The sequence below is a fragment of the Sorex fumeus genome, unplaced genomic scaffold (genome assembly GCF_029834395.1).
Source record: "Sorex fumeus unplaced genomic scaffold, SorFum_2.1 ptg000006l, whole genome shotgun sequence".
Taxonomy (NCBI): domain Eukaryota; kingdom Metazoa; phylum Chordata; class Mammalia; order Eulipotyphla; family Soricidae; genus Sorex; species Sorex fumeus.
In genome coordinates this window covers 1,165,174-1,190,643 of record NW_026606063.1, presented here as the reverse complement: position 1 = coordinate 1,190,643, position 25,470 = coordinate 1,165,174, and the positions used below count along the sequence as shown (strand labels likewise).

At 59.2% G+C, this 25,470-nt stretch overlaps 2 protein-coding genes across 2 annotated transcripts in view; both read right to left on the bottom strand.

Moving 5' to 3' along the window:
* Nucleotides 1-18,188, bottom strand: part of STRN (striatin) — a 76,659-nt gene extending 58,471 nt beyond the window's left edge. The window contains exon 1 of the mRNA XM_056125704.1: nucleotides 17,979-18,188. Within this exon, the coding sequence (XP_055981679.1) occupies nucleotides 17,979-18,188 (210 nt within the window). The remainder of the gene's footprint in view (nucleotides 1-17,978) is intronic.
* HEATR5B (HEAT repeat containing 5B) overlaps nucleotides 1-25,470 on the bottom strand; it is a 254,056-nt gene that overhangs the window by 154,421 nt on the left and 74,165 nt on the right. The window lies entirely within an intron of this gene.

Below are 25,470 nucleotides of genomic sequence, written 5' to 3'. Positions count from 1 at the left end.
CCGGGGGTGTGGCCCACACAGAAGATCCACAAACATTTTCCCTCGCTGAAAACAACGCCACACGCCCTGCTGGGCCTCCTCCGCCCTCATCTACTCCCACGACAACAGTGGGGACGGCCGGCTCCCCCTCAACTCCGCTGCTTGCAGACACAGGCGGAGAGGAAAAACCCGTCCGGCTGGACAACCACCAAGTATCAGGACAGAAGCTGGAGCTATCGACGGACAAACACGGACCACGCTGGAGCCAGAAAGACAGCGCCGCGGGGAGGGCGCCCGCCTGGCCTGTGGCCCTCCAGGTCCGACCCCCCGCACCCCACACGGTCCCTGAGCACCGCCAGGAGTGGCCTCAGGGTGCAGCCAGGAGAAAGCCCCGAGCACTGCCAGCAAGGCCCTAAGAGAGCCACTGCAGGAACAGAGGTTAAAGTTTACTAACCCGGTCCTCTCTTTTATCATTCTGAGCAAGTGCTGCATTAACTCATTTCATTGTCACACGAGACACAGTTTGATTATTGATAAACCTGTCGTGTTTAAGACATAAACGTGTACGCCATGTCTGTTTGCTGAGGGCCACACCCGTGGGCCAGGGGGGCTCACCCGCTCAGCCACCTCCTGGGTCCCGCACACCTTCTGCAATCACAAACGCGGAGTGGACCTGGGTTCATGTCCTCTATTTCCCACGGGAGTAACGCACAAAGGATTAAGGAGAGAGCTTGGATGGAGGGAAGATGAGAATCAAGCGCAAACGTTCTGTGCGGCTCATTTCTTCGCCACGGCGGACGTTTGTCTGCAAGGAAGCACAAAGCTCAAGCTTCCAAGCACTCTTCAGCTCTACGGAGTTGGTCATCCGGGTTTTCATACATTCACAAACCCCGAATATTTTCCCAAAAGGGCTGCAGCAGATCTAACTGTGTTCGCTCTTATTAACCTGTAAGAGAAGTCCTGAGAATGTGCCTTTTTATAATTCAGCCTGTTACGCCAACGATGCCTGTCGTTTTGCTTTATGGCTCTCCTATAAATACAAACTCCACTGGCTTCACCTCACCCCGCTTCACAACGACGGGATTTACTTAGCTTTAGTAAAACTATCATTCTATTTCCAGCTAAAACTAAACACAGCCTGTTGGAACGCTTACCAAAAATAAGTTCCAAAAAAGTAAAAAAAACCAGCCCTACCTGTGAAGGGAGCTAGAAGAGGGCTCTGGCAAGTGGAGACCCCCCCCCCCCCCCCACGCGTCTACAGAGGACACAGCAAGCAACGGAGAGGCAGGAAGAGAAGTTTACTGGCATTTCTCCTGGCGTGGCGGGGATCAAACCCAAGACACAGGCAAGCCACATGCTTTTCCTCTGAGCCCGCCCCCAGCCCTGAAAGAAGGGTCTGGACTCAGTGAGGATGAGGACGGCACGCTGACACCAGTAGGAGACAGAACCTTACATCCATCCGGCGAGCACAAAGCCAAACAACCGATGATGCTCGGCGCGGCGGGGACAGCAACGAGCCATTAGGATCCACGGGTGGGGTGGGGGGAGGCGGCGGCCCTGGACAGCAAGTGGCATCGTGGTTAAACGCACTTTGCGCACGCCAAACAGATCAGCGACTCCACAGCCCACTAGCGTAGGAAGGAAGGACCTAAAAGAAGTCATGTCTCAATCCACGCAGCACGGCACAGATGGAGCCCTGAGAAAGAGAGTGTGACGAGGTCTGGTCCTGTACATAAAAATGTGCATCAACACAGGACCGGCAGGAGCTGGCAAAGATACGTAAAGGAAAGTGGAGGGGGACTGAGAGAACCGAGAACAAAGACAGGTGAGCAAATTCACCACAGGATCTCCCACCTACAGGATGGTCAGACTTTTTTGTCAAGACCCTGAATGATCCGTTTGTGGTTCTTCGTGTTCCTATAACAAGCAGATGCCATTGGGCTACACTGGCACATTGTTTTATGGTCACACGAGACACACTTTAATTATTTATTTTTTTATTGACGGAACCAGTATAAAGGATATTAAGTATAAAGGATCATGGGCAGAGCCGGGGCGATGAGCACGAACAGAAAAGTGCGAGAACCCAACGGCGGGAGAACAAGATCGCAAGAATCTTCATGACGCAACGAACTTCCTTTAGGATGCAAGACCCTCTCCCGCTGTCCGGCCAGACCCTCCCTGACCGCTTCTCTTGGTCTCGGCCACCCGCCAGCCCCTCCCGCCCGCCCTGCAGCCAATCCTGCTCTTCCCTGTTGTACTCAGCAGCTCAGCCCAGCAGTAAAGCAGCTCCGGCCGGCCGGCCAGCAGCGAGGCCCCTTGTCTGACCCCCAGCAAAACACACAGACAACGACAAATAAAACGCCTAAGCTCACGCCGCCATGCCTGTCCCACGCTGAAGGAGTTTCTGATTCTGATCTGCTTCACCCGGGCCCAGCCCTGGGCCTATTCCTACTTCGAAGTAGAAAGTGCGGAGTGTCTGAAGTCAACACCTAAATTCACTTCTAAGTTCTACAGAAGCTATTTCGATTAAATACGCCATTCCCCTCTGTAGAAACTGATTTGGACTCGATGATTCACAGTCCAAATTTCTTCTCTGACATTATAGCACAGTCACACCAGGTTACGGGGAGGGGCAAAGGGGTGACCACGCGACAGTTCTTGGGGCTGACTCCTAGCTCTGCATCGAGGGGTCACCCTTGGTGGGGCTGGAGGAACCATACGGGGTGCCGGGAATCGAACTTGGGTCAGCCAAATGCGAGGCAAGTGCCCTACCTGCGATGCGTCACTCCAGCCCTGCCAAGTTACAGCTTTTTAAAAATCAACAGAACACTCGTTAACTCAGGAAGTTTTATTAAAACTAGCTTGATTAATAATTACATGTCTTTCAACTATCAACTTTCCGGAATTTAAAAAAAAAAAACCCCGGCGGGGGAGACAGCTGAAGGGTTGAGCTTTACCTGCGGGAGGCCTGGATTGAAAAAAAAAGGTGGGCGGCGTTAACACAGAAACTTAAGTCACAGCTTTAAGCAACCACTTTTTCACATAATCTGCAAAAAAAAAGAGGAAGAAGAAAACCCCAAGGAGGGGCAGCTCGCCAGAGAGCACCAACCTCGGAGCTGGAGGCCGGGCCCAGAAGGCAGTGCCCTGACCGGCCCCCAGGCCAGGGGCCTCCAGAGACCCCTGCCCGGGCCCTCTGTGGGTGTCAGGGCGAAGGGTGCGCCCTCTGACACACAGCAACCCAGTGTGTGTGGCACCTGGCGGCACCGCAGCGGAAGGAAGGAGGGAGGGAAGGAAGGAGAGAAAAGAAAGTGCGCCAGCCCGGGGACCGGGGGCAGGCCCGGCAGGCCGCACGCCCAAGGCTCGCCACCAAGCAGCGTGGGGGGCGGAGGCGGGGAGGCCAGCGCAGGCAGCGGCGGCCACAGAGGTGACCGCAAAGGGGAGGGAGGGGGCACGTGAACACACAACAGACTTGGCGAGGGCAGAAGCCCCAAGGTAGCGAGAGAGAGAAAAGGGCCAACCAGACAGAACAGAAAACAATTTGCAATAAGGGGCTGGTCCCACAGGGCCGCGCTGCGCCCGGGCTGCACCCCGGCATCCCACAGGGGCCCCCGAGCACCCCCGGGAGTAGTTCCTGAGCACAGGGCCGGGAGTAACCCCTAATGCCCCCCCCACACACGCACACATGCACGCACACATGCACACACAAATCAAGATACCTCAAGCCACTTCAGCTTTGAAGTACAGCAAATCTCAAGACCTGCAAATTGCAGCTTCTTAGATGACAGCGCTAATGACCACAACTGAAGTTTTCTTGATAACTCAGGGCCACGACTGACTGTCTCGGGTCCTGAGCTAAGGTTCTTTGATGTGGGAGGTGGGAGACCCGGTTCCCTCACTGACCTCGGCGGTCTCTGGAAAGAGAGTCGCTTTGCTGCACAGCCAGGAGCGCACCTGCCTTGCACGCGGCCGAGTCCCGGTTCGATCCCGGGCACCCCGCGTGGCAACCCTGAGCACCGCCAGGCGTGACGCAAAAGAATGAACAAACAAACAAAAAAATAAACAAAGCCAGTGACTTGGCCACCTCCAGCGAGCGCCACGGTCCTGGGGCGGAAGGTCAGGCACTTCAGCCGGTGGCCACTTCGGCCGGGACCGGGGGGCTGTGCCCTGCACCGACCACGGCTCCCCCGAGCTCGGGGCCAGGAACAGGAGTGACCCCCCGAAACAGTCCCTCACTGTCCTGTGGCTGCAGCGACTGGGGGTGCTGCCCCCCCCCAGGGCGCCGTGAGCACGTCTCGCGTTTTCTCTGTTTTCATTCTGCTGATCTGTACGTTTCCCACGGGAGACAGCGCTCAGCTAAGAGAAATAGAATCCGAGGCTGTAAGACTTGGGCTATTTTTTTTTTTAATTGTCACTGAATGGCGGAAGCGACAGCACAGCGGGGCGGGCGTTTGCCTTGCATGCGGCCGTGCGGCCGACGACCCGAGTTCGATTCCTCTGCCCCTCTCGGAGAGCCCGACCAGCTACCGAGAGTATCTCGCCCGCACGGCAGAGCCTGGCAAGCTCCCCGTGACGTATTCGATATGCCAGACACAGTAACAACAAAGTCTCCAATGGAGACGTTACTGGGCCGCTCAAGCAAATCGACGAACAACGGGAGGACAGTGCAGTGCTACTGAACACAGGAATGAAATCCTCCAAAATAATCAAGTTCTTTTTTTTTTTACAGTTATCAGAGCAGCAAAGCCAAAAAAAAAAAAAAATAAGTTTTTTTTGCATTTTTTAGTCAGGATTTCCTTCGTGCTAAACTGAATTCAATTTTCACATCATCATTAACAAACTCTGACAGGTGCTAGAAATAACCTTCTTAAAAGAAGGGCGGAAGGGGCTGGGACAGCTCGAGGGCTCAGCACCCGCCTTGCACGAGGGAGCGGAGGGTCGGTGGGCGGCCGCAGAGGGTCCCCGAGCACAGCCGGGACCACCCCGGCACCGAGCCAGGAGCAGCTCCAAGAGCGAGGCCGGACCCCAAAACAACCAGAACCAGGTGTCGGGAGCGAAGGGACAGGGAGCAAAATGACGTTCGGCAGCGGGTCTCCTTGCAGGGAGGCCGCCGGGCTGGCCAGAGGGACGGAGTCTGTCTGCTGGGCGCGGAAGCCGAGGCGAGACGGACGCAGGCAGGAAACGCTCCCGAGTCGCAGCCCCTGCCCGGCCCCGCGGTCCGGGAGGACGGTCTCACGCGGAACGGCCACGTCGCGAGCGGCGGGACACCAAGCCGGGAGAACGAGCAGCCCGGGACGTGACTTTAGGCGGCAACCCGAGAGGCCCTGACCAGTGCGGAGCAGTTCAGGGCCCAGCAGCACCCGAGAAAGGGAAAGCCGGAGCAGTCTGGCGGGAAAGAGGGATGGGAGGCCGACCCGGGTTCGATTCCCGGCATCCCGTGTGGTCCCCCGAGCACCGCCAGGAGTGATTCCGGAGCGAAGAGCCAGGAGGAATCCCTGTGCATCACCCGGTGTGACCCCAAAAAAGAAAAAAAAGAGGGACGTGAGCGAGTGACTAAGGCGGCTTCAGTTCAGTCTCTGGCGCTTGACCAGGCTGGCTCCGAGCTCGCCTCTGGGCGTCTGCCACACCCTTGGGCGCCCTCTTTTTCAAAAAAGACCAGGGGAAACCTGGAGGTGATGTGGTCTGCACCCAGAAATGAGAGCGAGCCGGGACAGGGCCAGGGCGTCAGCCCGACCGGGAGGTGCTGAGCAAGAGGTTTCTTCGGTGACTCGCCCCGCGGGTTCCGACACGGGGAAGGGAAGTGGCATTGTCGCCGGGGACCCAGGCTTCCTCTGCAAGCCAAGAATAGGCCATTCCTCCGTGATATAATTCGGGTCTGGGAACACTATCACCATTAATTTCGGTGGAGGGAGAACTTCAGCGTGCCCAAGAAATAACCCACCAAATCATACCCTTTCGGAACGCTTTGCTTCCTGATAGTGGGAGAAGCCTTTATTAGCACTGAATCATAGATCAGGATCGCTCTCAAGTTCAAAATCATTGCCTAATTACAAGCCCCACGAGGCTGAGAACCCCATCTGCCGAGTCTCCGCTTGACCCCGGGGCCCGTGAGAACGCAGGTACACCGTGGGGACCAACCTTCTCGCCTGGCCTCAGAGCAAAGGGACACATTCCTAAAATCCACCGCGCCAAACGCTCTGCCAGGCTCCGGAAACTGGTATTTCTGCATTTCAGCCTTCTGTGCTTATTTATCCTCACATTCTCACTTGATGCAAGAATCTGCAAAGTTCAACTTTCGCTTTTGATAGGAGGGAAAATAAGCAAGCTCTGAGAGGAGAAGATCAAGATTTGTCATTCTCAAGTTCGGGTAACAGTTCTGTCTCATTTGAAGTTTGAAGTCACAAAGTACTGGTCATACAGCTACAAACAAAACCAGAAAAAAAGAGAATGCAAAGAAATAAGTGATGTTGTAAGATTTATTTTCACAGGGGGAAAAAAAAATTCAAGGGGCTGGGGCAATAGCACAGTGGGTCGGGCATTTGCCTTGCACGCAGCTGACCGGGTTCAATTCCCAGCATCCCATGTGGTCCCCCGAGCACCACCAGGAGTAACTCCTGAGTGCAAAGCCAGGAGTAACCCCTGTGCATCGCCGGGTGAGACCCAAAAAAAAAAAAATCCAAATGATTTTTCACTTAAAAAAAAATGACACAGGGCTGGAACAATCGCACAGTGGGTGGAGCATTTGCCTTGCACGCGGCTGACCCGGGTTCGATTCTCAGCATCCCATATGGTCCCCCGAGCACTGCCAGGAGAAATTCCTGAGTGCAGAGCCAGGAGGAACCCCTGAGCATCACTGGTGTGACCCAAAAGGCAAAAAAAAAAAAAGAAGACAAAAGTGTGCAACACCTGGTTTAGGGGAGAAAAAAAAGGTCCTGATGCCCAGCTGATGGGACATGGCACAGTGACACGTGAGGGCGACATGCACTCGGGAAGAGAACAGGGTCCTCCACTAAGGACGGCCCAAACTGGGCACCGCCCGTCCCTGCTCACCTCAGGCTGCGGTTCAGAAGCCGGCACCCCTCGAGGGAGCCCTGTTACAGGGACCCGGAGGGCCTGGGCAAGACCCACAGTTCTAGAAGCTCTTTCCGATGGGGTCCCAGGCAGAAGGACCTGGTGCCCTGGAGCCACGGCCTCGCTGTCTCCCGACACGCACCAGGCACCGGGTCCACGCCCGGGATCCCCACGAGTCCCCTTGCACAGTCCGAGAGACCCAACGCCCCGGGAGACTGGCCATGCATGCAGAGACACAGGTCTGACATGCGTGCTAAGGAACAATGCAAGGGAACGTGATTCATTCACAATCCACGGAGACGCACCGGGAAGTGCTGACCGGCCTGGCGGGTCTCGGGAAACAGAGGCGCCCGGAGTGACTCAGCCAGGGAGGAAACAAAAGGAGGCGGGTGGCAGCTGACAGCCACACTTGCCACCGGCCGGTGTGAGTCAGGACGCTCCCGCCCAGGCAGGGGCACGGCCCATGACCCACGGCGAGGCACACCGCGAGGGTCCCGCCCGTGCACCCAGCTTCCCGGTCACCTCGCCACGAGGCAACTCCCTCCCACACCTGCTTCTATCAGCTGCACTTGTGGAGCTGATTAGATAGTTTCACTCAATAGTACAGAAACCCATAAAGTCTGGGCACACACAGACGGTGACTGGACAATAAAGACGGCCAACTGAAACGCTGGCTGTCAAGCCTGAAGTGGGGGAAAGGACCGCAACGAGACTAGAGAAAGGGCGCGGGCTTCCAGGGGGCTGCATTCAGTGTGCTTCCGGCAAGTAACGCCAAGCCCAGAACTCAGTGGGTTCAAACCCGGCACCACGATGATCCCCAAGTCCCGCCCGGAGTGATCCCTGAGCACCACTGGGTGTGGTCCAAAAACCAAACCCTCCCCCCACCCAACACACACACAAATCCGATGGATGATTAAGAGTTTGTTCAAGAACAGCAGCACAGAACTCCTTCCAAGTATGCTTTCGGGGGCCAGAGAGAGCACCGCAGGTGGAGAACTGGCTTTGCATGCAGCAGACCCGGGTTCAATCCCCAGCACCTGGTAAGATCCCCCAAGCCCCACCGGTCGGGATCCCTAAGCACTGAGCCAGGAGGAAGTCCTGAGCACGGCCGGGTATGTCCCGAAAACCAACAGGAAGTAACTTAAACACTTCAGTCCAAGCCCCCCGCCCAGGTGAGTGGGTCGCCCGTCCTCTGCCATCCCTCTGTTCCCATCAACCAGCAGTGATGGCAGCACAAAAGTTCACTGCGTATGAACATCCACCAAGTATTCCCAGAGAACACCAACGGAAGCCGGGAAGGGAGCAGAAACTCAGTGGGCAGACACGAGAGCAAAGGCAGCCCGCCCGCACACCGGTCAGTCTGTCTGGCCAGGCCAGTCACCGGGCACTGTGTTCTGCCCGGGCTCAGGCAGGGAGGGCGCGTGAGGTGCTCGGGAAGGAGGGAAGCAGGAGCCGGAGCTCGTCCCGGGCTCCGTGTGTGGAGTGGCCCGGCGTGCTGACCCACATTCCAGCCTCCTCCTCCTCTGACGGGACCCACATTCCGCAGGGGCAGGTCTGGGCCGGGCCCGTCATTTCGGGTCCTCTGCTCACTGCCGAGCGTCTCACTTCTAGAACAAACAAATAAACACCGAGAGCACGTTCCAGGCTGGGCAGTGATTTTCCATCAGGTGAATCGGGCCTCAGCGCGGGGAACCTGACTTCGTGTTGGTTGGTCTCCACTTGGACGTGCTGGTACGGGGTCAGTTTCCAGCAGCATCCGGGGGCGGTGACCGAACACGCCCTGGCCCGGAGCTCGCTCACGGCGGGCGCACTCGCCAGGAACCAGCTCGCCACACCCGGAAAAACGACTCCACCCAACCTCCTCTGCCGCTCCCCAGGGCCCTCCCGGCCCACCTCCCCGACTCATCCCAGATCGGCCGCTCGCTCTCTGTTCTTTACCGAAAAATCTTCCTTCCCACACGCCAATTGTTCCCACGGTGACAGATCACCCCCGCCCCTTAGAGACACAGGGCCCTTTTGGGACAGGACTCACACGGCTCCGCCTGGCCGAAAGTGATTTTATGTCCTCCGAAGTCTAACTCCAGCCTCGGCACTCACGCAGGCCCTGACGTGTGACTCTGTCAAACACTGTGCACGTGGAACACAGGTCAGAAATGACCTCGAGTGCTGCACAAAATTCAATATCTGATCGAGAAACTAGATTAACCGTAGAGATGTAACGTAAACTTGCCCTCAGAGCAAGCTGAAAGACATTCAAATTTATCGTTAACCCGAAAAAGAAAAACCATTCCGCTGCAGGCTTTCCCACGCGAAATACGTACAATCATTAAAAGAAACTGGAGTGCTACTCTGCCAAACTTTTGCGAAACTGTAAACTGTTAAACGGCTTCACTAAATTAGTTACTTGAAGAAAAGCTTGAAAGTGGCAGCGATTCACTTTGAGTCGTGACAGCGTTTCCAAGCAGACTTCATCAAGTGACTCCACCGGTTCCCTCGGCTCCCGGAGCTGCCAGGGTGAGGGGCCAAAGACCACGCAGCGGGGAGCCCCTCTGCTGACACCGGGCCCACGGCACGACTGGGGGCGACGAAAAGTCTGAGCCACAAAGTCAATGTTTGCCTGCTGTGCCCATTTCTACATCTGCCTATTATGCCCATCTTACATCCCCGGGACGGCGGAAGTTTTCTCGGGGAAAAGGGGTCCCGGATGGAGACCAGCCTGAGTACGGGGGTTCCCAGCCCTGAACGTCCGACTGGGCTATTAAGACACTTCACCCCTCCAGCCCTAAGTGAAAACCAGGCAAGAAACTTAAATCCGAAGTCCCTGAGGAAGAAAAAGGATCTAATGCCAGTATAGGAAACCGAGAAGTGATGTGGGAACACGCACGCGTGGGCCCCCGGCCCCTGCCACACCCGTCTGGCCACCTGCCCTCCCGGGTACTCTGCTCCGTGCGCTCTGCCTCCCGGGTCCCGGCTCCCTGATGCTGCCTCCTCCCACGCCCTTCCCGCCATCCCCCGGTCCTGCCACTTCCACAGTCACTGTGCGGAAACCACTCCAGGACGGTGGGGGAAGTGGCTGACGGCTCGCTGGCCTGAACCAGCGCTCGCCTAAACCTATGCTCACGCCCCCCCCCCCCCCAGCCCCCTGAAACAACGCTCGCCTGAACCAACGCTCGGCTCAGAGAACCTGACCTCAGGGCCCAGCGCGCACAGAGCAGAGTACCCGGGAAGGGCACGCACACGAACGCACCCAGGCGTGGCCCCCCAAACAAAACGAGCTAGTTACGCAGACAACCTACAGCTCTGCCAGTGGGAATCCCACGACAGACACTTATGAACTCTGACTTTGGGTCATGTTATTGCACACGCTGTAGCACTGTAGCACCGTCCTCCGCTGTTCATCGGTTTGCTCGAGCGGGCCCAGCAACGCCTCCACTGTGAGACTTGTGACTGTGTTTGGCATATCGAATACGCCACGCAAGTTACTAATAAAAATGAGGCCCAGCAAAATGATGTACCAGCGGCTGAGAGACCCGCACGCCCTCTGGCAAGGCAGGACGGGGGAGTGACGGTCACACCGGCCACCGAATGTGTTCCCAGCGGCACACCGAGAGGCCCAGGGCTTAGCCCTACCCAGGTTCCACCAAGCAGGGGCTAGAGAGATGGGGGCACAGGCGCCCCGTGCCAAGCTCACCCGTGGCCACCACGCCCACTCAGTCCCAGCACCCGCGGGAGTGACCCCAGCCCACAGCCGAGCCCCAGGCCCCAGCACTGCCAGGGATAAAGAACAGAAGGAAGTCTGGCCAACACCAAGTTGTCCTCGATAGGCTGATAACAGGAAACCAGATGACTTGGACTTTCAAGCACCTCTCGAGTAAAGGGGCTGTTTACCGAGAGGACAGAGTGGGAGGACAGCGGGGGCAGGGACAGCCTCGGGCGGCCGACGAGTCTGATCCCCCACATCCTGCTAGGAGGGCTGCCCAAGCACCACTGGGAGCAGCCCCAAAAAACTCACGTATGGTTTATAATTCTGAAAAATTCAGTATAAAGAATCGTTCGGAAGTATAAAAAATTAATTATGATTGATAATCTGCTTAACTCACTAAGACTTGCAAGCGACACCGTAGGTTCTGCTACCACTGGAATTCAAGGAAGCGTCCATTTAGACAGAGCCGCCAAACAGACACCACTCTTGATGAAAGTACCAGCAGCAAAGTTGTGTCCCTCAGTTAACTGCTGGGGGCGGGGGCGGGGGAGGGAAGATCATTCCATTTCCTACACTGGCGCCGCCTAGAGCAAGTCTATCAGAAACGGCTGAAACTGCTAGATGGAATATTCCGAAACTTTCTTAAGAAGGTGCCTTCCTGCGAAACTCCAGGTGAGTCCTGGCCAGTGCACGTCACACAAAGACAACTAGGCACGCAGAGAGAAGAAACCAGGAAGCGAAGCGGCAAGAGGGGCCTTCCAGGCCCCACGCAGCAAAAAGACTTAGCAGACTCACGAGGGAAGCTGTGGGCTGTGACCGCAGCCAAACGGGGTTCAATCCCCGGCACCGTACCCGGTCCCCAGAGCACAGCCAGGAAGTGAGCCTGAGCACAGAGCCAGGAGTAAGCTCTGAGCACCCCCAGAGCGGTGTCCCCCTCACCCCCTAAAAAAGACAACCCTGAAAATATTGGCAGGGAATAGGAAACTATTAGGACCCAGCTGATTTTCAAAGGAACTAAGCTGAACTTAGCAATAACCAAAATCAAAACTGACTCGCTCACCTTCAAAGGGGAGAGCCAACCGAGAAGAAAATGAGTGGGGTAGAAGATAAATCAGAATAACATACGGAGGGAGGTTCAACGTTCTGACTCAAGGCACCGAACAAAAGCAAAACAACAATAAAAAAAAATTCACAAAAACCTGCACCCTCACATCACGGAATTACAAAACACTGGAGTCAAGAGAAAATCCTACAAACGGGGCCAGAGAGAGAGCCCAGCAGGTAAGGCACTTGGTAAAGCTCTTGTCTTGCACACAGCCAACCTGGGTTCAATCCCAGAGGGTCCCCTGGGCACCACCAGGAGAGATTCCCGAGAGCAGAGCCAGGAGAAATCCCTGAGCATCTCTGGGTACAGCCAAAAAAAACAAAAAAAAAAGTAGTCAATTAAACTAGACTAGAAAACATTACCACAAAGTAAAATTTCCACATCTGCTATCTTAAATAGAAAAATGAAGGGGCCGCGGATGAACTTTGGTGACCCTGAGCCTGACATATCTGCTGCCCCATTCCTATCCCAAACAGACTTGCAAAAGTGAAAAAAATAATGTAACATTGTAACCAAGCATGAATCTGACTGTAGCACAGCAGGTAACAAGTATCCAACAAGAAAAGGCCAGGGGGATGGTCCAGCGGGCAGGGCATTTGTCTTGCACGTGGCCAACCCAGCGGATCCCCAGTACCCAGATGGTCCCCCAAGCCTGCCCCGAGTGACCCTGAGTGGCCACTGCCAATGTGACCCAGAAAGCAAAGCAAAAAAAACCCCTAAACTGCAGGCCCAGGGAAATAGTTCAGGGTCAGGAGCACAAGCCACAAGTGGACCAGACACAGCAGGTCCACCTAGAGACCCCAAAAGACCACCAGGGTGGCCCCGAGGACCCCAGCAACCCTGGCTCTGGCACTGAGTCAGCAGGCGGCCCAGGGTGAAGAATCGCAGGAAGTGACCCCAGGGTCCCACGAGCGCCGCGTGGGAGCCCCCACCCCGAAAAGAGCCTTGTAGGACCGAACGTAAAAAGACCATTTTTGGTCATTGAAGCCCTCTCCCGTTCAGCCTCACTTTACCTACCAAGGGCACGACGACTTCCACAGTTCATTTCAGTTCAAAGATTATCATTACACCTCTCAGTCAGAGGGTGGTGATTCAAATCATAATATTCTACTGCCTAAAAATAAAATGCCAACTATTATCAGAAAGGATAATAGAAACAACTGAACTGACATCTCAACTTCTTTCAAAAAGTCATCTCGAAAAGTCAGTCGTGGGCCGGGCACGTGGTTCAAGTGGCAGGGCACGTGCCTTGCCTGGGAGAGCCGGGGTCTGACCCGTCACGGCACACCCCTGACCCCCAGCACAACTGGGTATGGCCCCCCGGGTGTGGCTCCCACAATGTGGGGGGGCCATCCACATCTGAACCCTGGGATCCGTGCCAAGTCACCAAACCTGGAAGTAAAAGCCGGAAAGGAGGAGAGCGACATCCTCCATCCCTGCGTGTTATCTGCAACGCCAGGGCGTGCTGAAGAAACCCACAGGGCCAGAGGGCAGCCAAACCCCCGCCCCGGCCCAGCCCAGCCCCGAGCGCCACCAGGAAAACTCCAGAACACAGGGCCAAGGCGGCCCCTGAGCACGGGAGCTCAGGGTGTCGCTCTCAGGCCAGGAGCCCTGCTTCCGACGGTTCTGACTGGCCCGGTCTGGGGCAGAGCTCAGGGAATGAATATTTTTAGAAGTTCCTCCAGATTACCTAAGACCGCCGCTGAAGTTGGGAAACACGGGGCGAACGTGACAGTTGGGTCTGTCGGGGCTGCCTGGGGTTTGTGATCCGGCTGGGCCCTTGCTGGGGGCGAGGGGCTCCCTGTGGTTCAGGAACCTGGGGGCGACTAACTCCCACTGGCAGACTGGTCGAGCTACTGGCTGGGCCCGGGGGCTACCCGGGCAGTACCCGGGGGTGCCAGGGCACGCACTCAAGCAGCCGAACGGGCGGGAAACGCGCCGAGCCTCCGCGCCATCTCCCGGCCCGGGCGGGGTCCGCATTGGACGCTCGACACCGTTTCCAACACCTAACTCAGGATTCTGCCGTTATCACGGACACGAGGAGGATAAATAATGAAACTTAGGAAACTACCCGGTGCCACCGTGGGGTTTACCTGCTCTAAGTTTAAAGTTACTTCCAAGCACTGTACAGCACTGTCCTCCCGTTGTTCCTCGATTTGCTCGAACGGGCCCAGTAACGTCTCCATCGTGAGACTTGTTGTTACTGTGTCTGGCATATCGAATACGTCACGAGGAGCCTGCCAGGCTTTGCCGTGCGGGCAAGAAACTTTCAGTAGCTTGCCGGGCTCTCCGAGAGGGGCGGAGGAATCGAACCCGGGTCGGCTGGGCCGGCCGCGCGCAAGGCAAACGCCCTAAATAATTGACCGAATAAAACAAAGGTTAGTTTTCATAGAGTGGCTGGTGTAGACTGTTACCCAGTCCCATTTACTCCTCCAGTACTTACTCTCTGTTGAGTACCAGGGCCCTGCCGGGGACTTTTCAAGCGTTTTCATCTCAGAAAGGCCCTGCCTCATCCTGCCTGGTGGCACGTGAGCAGAGTCAGGTCTGGAGCGGCAGCGTGGCGGACGTGTACTTCCGGGGAGCCTGGGGCGGGCCCAGGGCAGACCTCTGCGGTGCGAGCCCGCTCTCCTCAGGACTCCCCTTCAGCACATTTTCCTGGCTTGGCCTCCAAGAACGCGCTCGGAACCCATTAGATCGCGACGACGTGTCCAAATATCTATTCACCTGTCTCACCGCCACCACCTAATTCATCTCTGGCCTAGATGATTAAAATAGCCTCCTAACTAGATTCCCTGGTTCTTCCTGGTCTCCCCCCTCAAGCCTATTCTGAGTTCTTACAGAGGCTCCTCCTGAAGTATGGTATGGCCTGGCACAGAACATTCCCGGGGCTGCCCGTCCGGCTAAAGCAGCAGCAATAGTCTCTGCCCACGGGCCAGACCCACAGCCCGGCCTCGTCGCTGCCGCTCACCTCCTCGACCCGCGTCTGCAAGGTTCCCAGCCAGTGTGGGGCCACACCGGGCGATGCTGGAGAGAGAACACGCACGGCCTCCCGCCGGCCCCGGGCAACCCCAGCAGGCTCCCTCTTCTCCCCAGGCTGCTCCCCGCCACCCCCGGGCACGGTTTCCTGACCTCGGACGAGCTGGCGTGCATTCCCGTGTCGCCCCCTCCGGATGCGGACGCCCCTCCCACTTCTTTGGTGGGTTTTTCGGTTTTGGTTCCATTTGGATTTGGCGCCCACACCCTGTGCTGCTCGACTTACTCCTGGCTCTGTGCTCCGAGATATAGTCCTGGGGATAGTGCTGGGGATCAGACCCGGATCGGCTGCATGCAGGGGCCTGGGCAGGAGCACAGCGGGGAGGACTCTTGCCTTGCACACTGCTGGCCCCGCTCAATGCCCAAGCACCACCAGGAGTGACCTCAGAAGAGTCACCTCTGAGCACCGCTGCGGGGGGGAGGGGCCCTCCGCAAAAAAGTGATCCCCAAGACAGAGCCCCACAAGGCGAGCGCCCACCCGCTGCACCGTCTCCCAGCCCCTACCCATCTCACTCGGTGCTGTTTCCCCAGGGCCAAGAAGAGGGACTAACGTAAAGAAGATGCTTGGAGACGCACAAGAGCCCCAGCATCCTCACAGCCCCCGCCCCACCCGCTCCCCTGACAACAGGGACAGGTGCCGGGCCAGCCCCAGTCACCTGCTCTCCCGCCTGAACGGGGCCGGGGATGGGGCTACCGGAAGTTAACAGGGAGCCTTAGAGTATCTAAGATGGGCAAAGGGTGGAAACGGACAAGGTTCTTGGCACACGTGCCCAGATCCTTCCCCAAGGACTGAAGGCGGAGGAGGCGGTGAAGGCCAGGCAGTCCTGCCGGGTGAACGAGCAGGACCAACAGGTTCCAAAGGACTCGGCAGCTTAAAGGCACCTTCGGTGGAAGAGAGGGAAACACCACAAGGAGGCCACAGCCGTCAAATCCCATCACCACTCAGCTCTTCCCACGTTTCCCTTCAAGAATTTCCAATGACGAGGAAAAAGGGTCATGTTCACGTGCAATGATACTGATGCAAAGAAATGACGGGGAAACGTGTTCTCAATTCTGCTAATAAGAACTGAAACGCAACGACCACAGATTCCTACTAACTCCTAGCCCACCCCCCCCAAAAAAAATAAAGATCCATCATGCTTGTTCTGTTTGGGAACTACAACACAATTCTGAACTTTTCCTGTGGATGCTTAACTGAATTTGAGCAGAAACCAAAAGATACTGTGAAAAATGTGTCCTGTAGTCCAGGAGATGACTGACGGGGCCGGAGCCCCAAGTTTAACCCTCGGCACCACACTGTCCCTGGGCACCTGGGGCTGTGGCCCCAAAACAGTCTGGGACAGCCACCGGACCCCGCAACGCTGCCGTGTGGCCCCAGAACCCAAAATGGGGCCAGAGAGATTGCTGGGTGCTTGCCTTGCGCGCGGCCAACCCAGGTTCCATCCCCACGTGGTCCAACGACATGTCGGCCTTAACGACACAGGAAGTCGTATGTCACACGAAAGCGAAGCGTGACTCCAGTTAAGAGCTCAGCGAAAAGTCGCCAACGAGGCAGGAGAGGGCAGAGGACAGAAAGGGGAGCGAGCTCCCACGAGCAGGATGCCGGAAGGTGTTCGCTGACCCCCCTTCAGCCACCACATCCCCTAAATTAGAGAAGAAAGAGCTGCAGCAGCCGCAAAGCGCCTCTCCAGAACCGGGCGACACTCAAGATCACGCTTTCTGGAGGCGACAGCGCACTGGCTCGCTCCGAGGACACTGCCATGGGTGAGCAGGACAGCGGTCAGGTTGGACGCAGGCCCCAGGCGTGCAAGTCGCCCAAGGAAGCAACAGGGAGCTGGTGACACCAAGAATCAGAAGGGGGCGGGGGGGGGGGGGGGGGGGGGGGGGATGTCGGAGCCTCCCTCTCCTCACTCCCCACCTCAAGTGGCTCCCCGGAGCCCCCCAGGGGCCACAGCTGCCACTCCTGCAGTTTGTGACCCTGACGTCCCCGTGGCCATCAGCATCGTGGGTGCACGCAGGGTGGCCCTTGCGGCTGCAGGCCTCCCGGAGGACGCTGGGACCCTGAGAGAGACACGCGACGGGCACTCGGAAAATAACAACAACAACAAGGACCCACTTGGGCCTGAGCTACGGAACAGAGGCAAAGCACTTGCGCTGCTCGCGGCGGGGCCAGGTTCGATCCCACGTCGCCCCCTGACGCCGGGGTGATTCCTGGGTGCAGAGCCAGAAGTAACCCTGACGCCTCCCCGCGTGTGGCCCAAAAACCAAGGGGAAGAAAAAAAAACACCAAAACCTGCTGAATCAATAAAGGAGGCAAGTTCAGAGAGGTTAAAGGGCTTCCCCAAGGTCACGGTGGGCCACCAGCTCCCGGGCACCCGCTGTCACCTCGTCCCGCAGCCCCCACATGGGACCGCCCCGCGGCCCCGTCCTTTCCTCAAGTGCCAAAGAAAACACAGGGTGCCCAAGGGGGGCTGGGGGGGGGGCTTCAACTTCAATTGTTCCAGCAAACTCCACCGGAGATTTCCGGAGCGTCCCGGGGAATGTGTCCCGAGAGCTGCTGGGCCTGTCCCCGCCTCGCCCGCCCCAGCCCGTCCCGTCCGGTCCAGTCCCAGGGACCCCCAGACGCTCTGCAGCTGGACCCGAGGAGCTGGGAAGGGTCCGCAGCGTCCAGGCCCCTTCCCGCGGGACGTCCCACAGGACCCGTGGGACCGGCTCCGAGCCCCCCGGGACATCCAAAGCCCCCGGCCCGGGAATCGGAGTGCGAAGCCCAAAAGTGGGGGGGGGGAGAGATTTGCAGACGGGAGGGGAGCAAAGGGGGAGGGGGCCGGGTGGGCGCTGAGGCTCTCCGCACGCCCCCCCCCGCCGCGCCCCCGTCAACTTTCGTCCAACCAAAGCCTCGGGCCGGGGCGGCGGCGGCGGGGGGCGCCCTGGCGTCCCGCAGGGGTCCCGCCCGCACCCCGGGCGGCCAGCGAGCCCGCCCCTCGCCCGTCGCCCCTCGGCCCGCGCAGGCCGGGCGGTCGCAGCGGCGGGGCCGGGGGCGGCGGGGGCGGCGGGGCCGGGGCCGGGGGCCGCGCGCCCCGCACCTACCTGCAGCTCGGCGCGCTCCACCTCCCACTGCGCGCGCTCCACCTCGAAGCGGGCCCACTCGTGCTGCAGGAAGTGCAGGATGCCCGGGAGGCTGTACTGGGCGCGCGCCGCCCCCGCCGCGGCCGCCCCGTCGCCCGCCGCCGCCTCGCCCGGCGCCCCGAGCCCCTTGGCGCCGCCGGCGAACGCGCCGGGCCCCGCCGGCTCCTCCATGGCGGCCGCGGCGCTCCGGCCGGCCCCGGCGCCCCGGCGGCCCAGGCGGCCCAGGCGGCGGCTGCTGCTGCGCCCGCGTCCGCGCCCGCCCGCCCACGCCCGGCAGCGCCCGCCCGCCGCGGCCCGGGAAGTGGGTCACGGGCGCCGCGCGGGGGCCGCCGGGAGCTGTAGGCGCCGGGCGGGGCGGGCCGGGCGGGCGGGCCGGGGCGGGGCGGCTTCCGGCCGGCCGCGCTGGCCCCGCCCCGGGAGGGCCGCCACGCCCCGGTGGGCGGGGCCAGCGGGAAGGCGCCGGGCCCGGCCGCTCGTCCCGGCAGGGCGGCCGCGGTGGGCGGGCGGGGCCAGCGAGGAAGGCGCCGAGCCCCGCCTACTCGTCCAGGCAGGCTGGTCGCGGATGGGCGGGGCCACGGTCCGGGGATAGGCGGGGCCAGCGAGGAAGGCGCCGAGCCCCGCCTACTCGTTCAGGCAGGCCGGTCGCGGATGGGCGGGGCCACGGTCCAGGGATGGGCGGGGCCAACGAAGAAGGCGCCGAACCCCGCCTACTCGTCCAGGCAGGCCGGTCGCGAATGGGCGGGGCCACGGTCCGGGGATGGGCGGGGCCAGCGGGGAAGGCGCCGAGCCCCGCCTACTCGTCCAGGCAGGCCGGTCGCGGATGGGCGGGGCTACGGTCCAGGGATGGGCGGGGCCAGCGAGGAAGGCGCCGAGCCCCGCCTACTCGTCCAGGCAGGGCGGTCGCGGATGGGCGGGGCCACGGTCCAGGGATGGGCGGGGCCAGCGGGGAAGGCGCCGAGCCCCGCCTACTCGTCCAGGCAGGCCGGTCGCGGATGGGCGGGGCCACGGTCCAGGGATGGGCGGGGCCAGCGGGGAAGGCGCCGAGCCCCGCCTACTCGTCCAGGCAGGCCGGTCGCGGATGGGCGGGGCCACGGTCCAGGGATGGGCGGGGCCAGCGAGGAAGGCGCCGAGCCCCGCCTACTCGTCCAGGCAGGGCGGCCGCGGATGGGCGGGGCCACGGTCCAGGGATGGGCGGGGCCAGCGAGGAAGGCGCCGAGCCCCGCCTACTCGTCCAGGCAGGCCGGTCGCAGATGGGCGGGGCCACGGTCCGGGGATGGGCGGGGCCAGCGAGGAAGGCGCCGGGCCCCGCCTACTCGTCCAGGCAGGCTGGTCGCGGATGGGCGGGGCCACGGTCCGGGGATAGGCGGGGCCAGCGAGGAAGGCGCCGAGCCCCGCCTACTCGTTCAGGCAGGCCGGTCGCGAATGGGCGGGGCCACGGTCCGGGGATGGGCGGGGCCAACGAAGAAGGCGCCGAACCCCGCCTACTCGTCCAGGCAGGCCGGTCGCGAATGGGCGGGGCCACGGTCCAGGGATGGGCGGGGCCAGCGAGGAAGGCGCCGGGCCCCGCCTACTCGTCCAGGCAGGCCGGTCGCGGATGGGCGGGGCCACGGTCCGGGGATGGGCGGGGCCACGGTCCAGGGATGGGCGGGGCCAGCGAGGAAGTCGCCGGGCCCCGCCTACTCGTTCAGGCAGGCCGGTCGCGGATGGGCGGGGCCACGGTCCGGGGATGGGCGGGGCCACGGTCCAGGGATGGGCGGGGCCAGCGAGGAAGGCGCCGAGCCCCGCCTACTCGTCCTGGCAGGCCGGCAGCGGATGGGCGGGGCCACGGTCCAGGGATGGGCGGGGCCAGCGAGGAAGGCGCCGAGCCCCGCCTACTCGTTCAGGCAGGACGGCCGCGGATGGGCGGGGCCACGGTCCAGGGATGGGCGGGGCCACGCTCCCGGGATGGGCGGAGCCACGGTCTCGGCTGGGCGGGCGGCGCGCGCGCGGCTCTCCCCGGGTCCGCCGGGCTCCGTGGGGGGCGGCGCTCGGGGTCCCGCTGCACAAGCACACGCGCGGGGGCATGCACGCCGGCACCCGCTTCGGGGGCTCCGGATTGGTCTGCCGGAGACCAGCTGCGGGCCAGCCCCGCCGGGTCCGAGAACACAGATTCCCCCCCCTCCCGGGGACCCCCCCACCCCGGACGCTCCCATCTGGCGTTTCGGACCCTGGGGCAGACCTGTGGAGCCCCTAAGCCTTTCCCCTCTCTGCTGAACTCAGTCGTGAAGCCTCCAACCCTCCCAGATCTGGCGAGATGTTGGGCACCTTCGAGCACCGCCCCCCCCCCCGCAGAGAGTGGGCGCTCCTCGGGACACTGCACCCCGCGGGAGGCGGGCGCACCTCGGGACACTGCACCCCTCAGAGGGTGTGCGCGCCTTGGGACACTGCACCCCGTGGGGGGTGGGCGCACCACGGACACTGCTCCCTGCGGGGTTGGGCGCGCCTCGGGACACTGCACCCCCTCAGAGGGTGGGAGCACCTCGGGACACTGCACCCCGCGGGAGGCAGGCGCACTTCGGGACACTGCACCCTGCGGGGGCGGCCGCGCCTCGGGACACTGCACCCCTCAGAGGGTGGGCGCGCCTCGGGACACTGCACCCTGCGATCCGCGCTCTGTTGGTCCTGCCGGCTCTGTGCCCGCTGCCTCCCGCGCCCCGTTTCCGGGCCGCTTCCTCTCGGTTCACCTCATCCTCGGTCCCTGCGCGGCGACCGAGGGCCTGGTCCCCGCCGTCCCGGGCCGAGGCCGGTCTCCCCCGAGCCCCGCCGCCCAGAGAACGGAGCCCCTTTCTGCTCCCGCCGCTGCCCCGGGCACCCGCACCGATCTCCTTCCACTCGGCCTGTCCCCGCTTGCACCCCGCGGGCGCCGCACCGGCTCTGCACCCCGGACCGGAGCCGCTGTCCTGCACAGGTCCTGGGAGGGGGTCCCGGGAAAGCTGGACCAAGGGGCCAGGGGACGCGCGCGCTCACGGCTTCGCTTGCTATCCTGGTGTTTTCTGGAACGACCGTCCGCAAACCCCACCCCACCCCCACCGATGGAAAAATCTAGAAGGGTCGTCTGATGAGTGACGTCCAGGGAAGGACATCTGTCCCGTCCCCTCCCCGCCCCTCGCCTGGCCCTCGCGCAGAGGACAGGAAACACATTGTCTCTGTGCCGGCCCGGACCGAGATGCCAAGGCACGAGATGCCAAGGGAACCCGGCACGCCGGCCGCTTTGTGATTCATTCCTTATTATCATAAAAGCTTCGGCCGGGCCCAGCCAAGTCCTGTGTCCTAAGTGCTGGCTCTCAGCGTCCTTTGAGAGGCTGCCCAGTCCTCTCTCTTTGCAGCTCAAGAAACGGAGATCCGAAGAAGCTAGAACTTGCGCACGATGAGGCTTTGAGCGATGGGGCCCGCACAGGACTGCAGAGCCAGGCGCCCGCCCGGACGCTGACCTCCCCGGGGCTCTTGGCCTCCTCCAGAGAGCCACGGGACAGTGATGTCACATTTTCCTCATCTGCAGAATAGGTCCTTTCACAAGCTCGGGACGTGCAAGCGGGTTTTTTTTTTCTCTTCTAGAGATATCCTATTTCCGAGGCATCCCTGATGGTCCCCCCGAGCACCTCCAGGAGGAGTTCTGGGTGCAGAGCCAGGAGTCACCCCTGAGCATCGCCAGGTGTGACCCCAAAAAACAAAAAAATGTATACTTACGTATACATATATGTATAAATGTATATTTATAGTGTATACATATTGGATATATATTCATATAGGACACACACACACACAGACGCACACACACACACACCCTATTTCCTTAAAATCAAGGCAGATTGTAAAAGTTCCTGACTGACGCTCTGGGACTCACCTCCACAGAGCGTTCTGCATGAGGAGTTTGCCTTGCATGTGGCCAACCCGGTTCGATCCTGGCATCGCATGTGGTCCTCTGAGCCCACCAGGTGCAATCCCTGAGTGCAGAGACAGGAGTAAGCCCTGAGCACCACTGGTGTGCCTCGCAGCCCACCCCGCCCCCTGAAATTTTTCAACCAGTGCCTAGAATTCAGTGCCTAGGGGTAGAGGGACAGACAGGTGTCAAGGCGGGCATGTGGCCAAGCCTGTTTGAGCCCCCGCACCACACGTGGCCCCCTGAACACTGCCCGGAGTGACCCCTGAACACAGTCCCCGGACTAGCCCTGAGCACCGCCAGGTGTGGCCCCCAAACAGAGCCAATACCAGCGTTTTACTGATTAGAATTTAAGGTACTGCTGATTTCCTGTTTTATTTTAGAGTTAACGACAACAAAAAAAAAAATCCATCACATACAGACACACGCTCAAAAATAAGATCTTCCTTCCAAGAATATTGAAACGGTTGGTTTATGTAGTACTGTAATCAACTTAAAGTGAAATATTGGAAAATGCTAAAAATTTATGTAATTGGAGTGTTTACTATTTTTTTTTAAGAATCTAGATGTTGTTTTGTGAGATGCAGATTACAATTCCGCAAAGTAATGCTTCAGCTTCCCTTCATTACATTTCAGTGAGAAGGATGGAACTCAGGACCTGAATCGTGTGAGGCACCCACTCATTCATCTGCCCCATACCCCTGGCCATCCTTAAAAAATGTCCAGTGAGGGGCCAGAGAGATAGTGCAGTGGGTAGCGCACTTGCTTCCCACGCAGTCACACAGGTTCCATCCCCAACATCGACCAAGGTCCTCTGAGCACTGCCAGCACTGCCAGGAGTGATCCCTGAGCACCACGCCTGGAGTCAGCCCTGAGCATCACCACGTGTGGGCCCCCTCCCCCCAACTTCCCACTGAATGAAAGTTCGATTCAACAGATGGCAGTTGTCCTTCCCTTTTAAAAATAGCCATGGTGTCACTGTTCCTACGGCAGAGACTGGCTTCCAAACAATGAATGTCGTCTCTGTCGCATTAAAATAACTGGGGGGGGGAGGGGCCCGGCGTGTAGGAGGCCGGCCCTGCTCCCTGCGCAGCAGACATCCTCGTTTCCAGGGGGACCCTTTTCTGCCGGAAGACACTCGCTCCTCATTTAGACTTGAGCTTCTCAGACGGCACCTCCCTCCCAGTCCCCCATCTGATAGTCCTTAAACATAAATTAACTCAGTTCTCCGGAGAATTGAAAAGTAGCACATAAGTTTCCATAAACATGGGGGGGCGGGGAGGGGGTCTGGGCACCAGGCCAGGAAATAAGAACCATGAATAAGACGAAATGGGAAAGCCAGAACATTTTCATTTAAAATTTGACATATATATATATATTTTTTACAGGGGTAAGGCACTTGCCTTGCATGTGACTAAAGTGACTTCAATCTCCACTCCCCGTAGGGCCCCCCGAACCCCTTCAGGGGTGACCCCCAAGTGCAGCGCCAGGAGTTTGCCCTCAGCACTGCCGGGTGTGGCCCCCAAAGCAAAATAAATAATTTTCTCTTTGGCTTTGGGGTCCTTTCCATTGGTGCTCGGGGGCTACCCCCCCCCCCGCCCGCCTCGCCCCGGCAGTGCCAGGGATGATACTCAGCTGAAGAGCGCCCCCAGCCTTGTGTTTAATCTCGGACCCGTGCACGCTGTGCTGTTTTCTGGAAGAGCTTGCCCTGCTTTCTGTGTGGCCGCATCGCTGTCCCCTCTGGGCCCCGCGGTCCTCCCCCGGCTTCTGTTGTCCAGGCAGGTTCACTGCAGCCCTGCCGGTGTCGGATGGAAAAGTCCACCGGTGTCCACTTATCTCCCCGCTCAGATTTCCCCCTGCTGCAGGACAGGAAGTCACCGAGTTAGGGAGGCGTGGACAGCCCAAAAACACTTTCCTGGAGCTCTCGGGGGGGGGGGGGGGGGGGGGGGGGGGGGGGGGGACGTTCGAGCCAATGAGCCGCCTTCACACGTGGGAGCCGTGACGTGAGAGGGAGACGGCTGGCACACCGCGGCAGAGAGCGTAGCTCAGGTGAACGCGGCATCGTTCAGGAGTCGGACCAGGTCAGCCCCCGAGGAGCCCAGGGCAGTAGGACACTGCAGAAGGAGCCCTCCTTGCACTCTGGGTTCTACCCCCAGCACCCATAGGAGACCCCGGAGCACAAACGCCAGTAGCAAGCCCTGAGCACTGCCAGGTGGGGCTCAAAAACTGAAAGAACTGAAGCGTAATCATGCAAGTTTGTAAGTTTGTAACTGTATCTCACGGTGATTCATTAAAATAAATAAATTAATTAATTAAAAAGGATCAGAATAAAAAAAGAAACCTGAATGAAGGGGCGGAGTGATAGCACAGAGGGTAGGGCATTTGCCTTGCACTCGGCCGACTCGGGTTCGGTCCCTGGCATCCCATATGGTGCCCCCAGCGCCATCAGGAGTAATTCCTGAGTGCAGAGCCAGGAGCAACCCCTGAGCATCGCCGGGTGTGACCCAACAGCAAAAAAGAAAAGAAAAAGGAAAACTTCAGGAGGAAGGTAAATTAGCTACAGAAAAGATGGAATGGGGGTTTATTTTTCTTTAATTTTGAAATTAAGGTTGTGACTGGGGTAACATAATTCACAATTGTAGGAATGTTTATGCTTTTGGCATACGTAGTTTTTCACACACACACACACACACACACACACACACACACACACACACACAAAACACCTTCTTGAGGAGAGAGGGGTTTGAGAACACCCCGGTGCTTGGGGCTTGTTCCTGGCCCTGCGCTCAGAGATCACTCCTGGCGGGGTGGGGGGACCCTCTGGGGTGCCGGGGATCAATCCTGTGTCAGTCACGTGCGAGTCAAGAGCCTGACCTGCAGCACTGTCTCTCCGATCCCCAAAAACTTTTCTTTGGGGGCTTGAGTGATAGTACAGCGGGTAGGGCGTTTGCCTTGCATGCGGCCGACCTGGGTTCGATTCCCAGTATCCCATATGGTCCCCGAGCACCGCCAGGAGTAATTCCTGAGTGCATGAGCCAGGAGTGACCCCTGAGCATCGCTGGGTGTGACCCAAAAATAGAAAAAAAAGAATAAAACTAAAAAAAAAAACTTTTCTTTGTATACACTAAAATATAAAATTACTCTTGCATTAATAATTCCCTTTGTGGTGGGGGTTGTTGTTGGGATGGGGTGGCACTGTGCTGGCTCTCTGAAGGGGCACACTCACGCCGGCTCACTGAGGGGACACATTCACGCCGGCTCTCTGGGGGGGACACACGTTAGCTGTGGAGTCAGCACACTTGGACGCACTGCTCATTATTTTAGTTGCACTCACTGGCATTCCCCCTACACACACACACACACACACACACACACACAGCCTGCCTCTCCAGCAGTCACAAAGTCATTTCTATTGCTTTATATTTCTGGTTTCATCAAAAATGGAATCATTAAAAATATAGTTCAGTAAAAGAAACATTTTGAAAATTGTGACCTCACGACGGTAAAGACATTATCTGAGGGTGGCCCGGG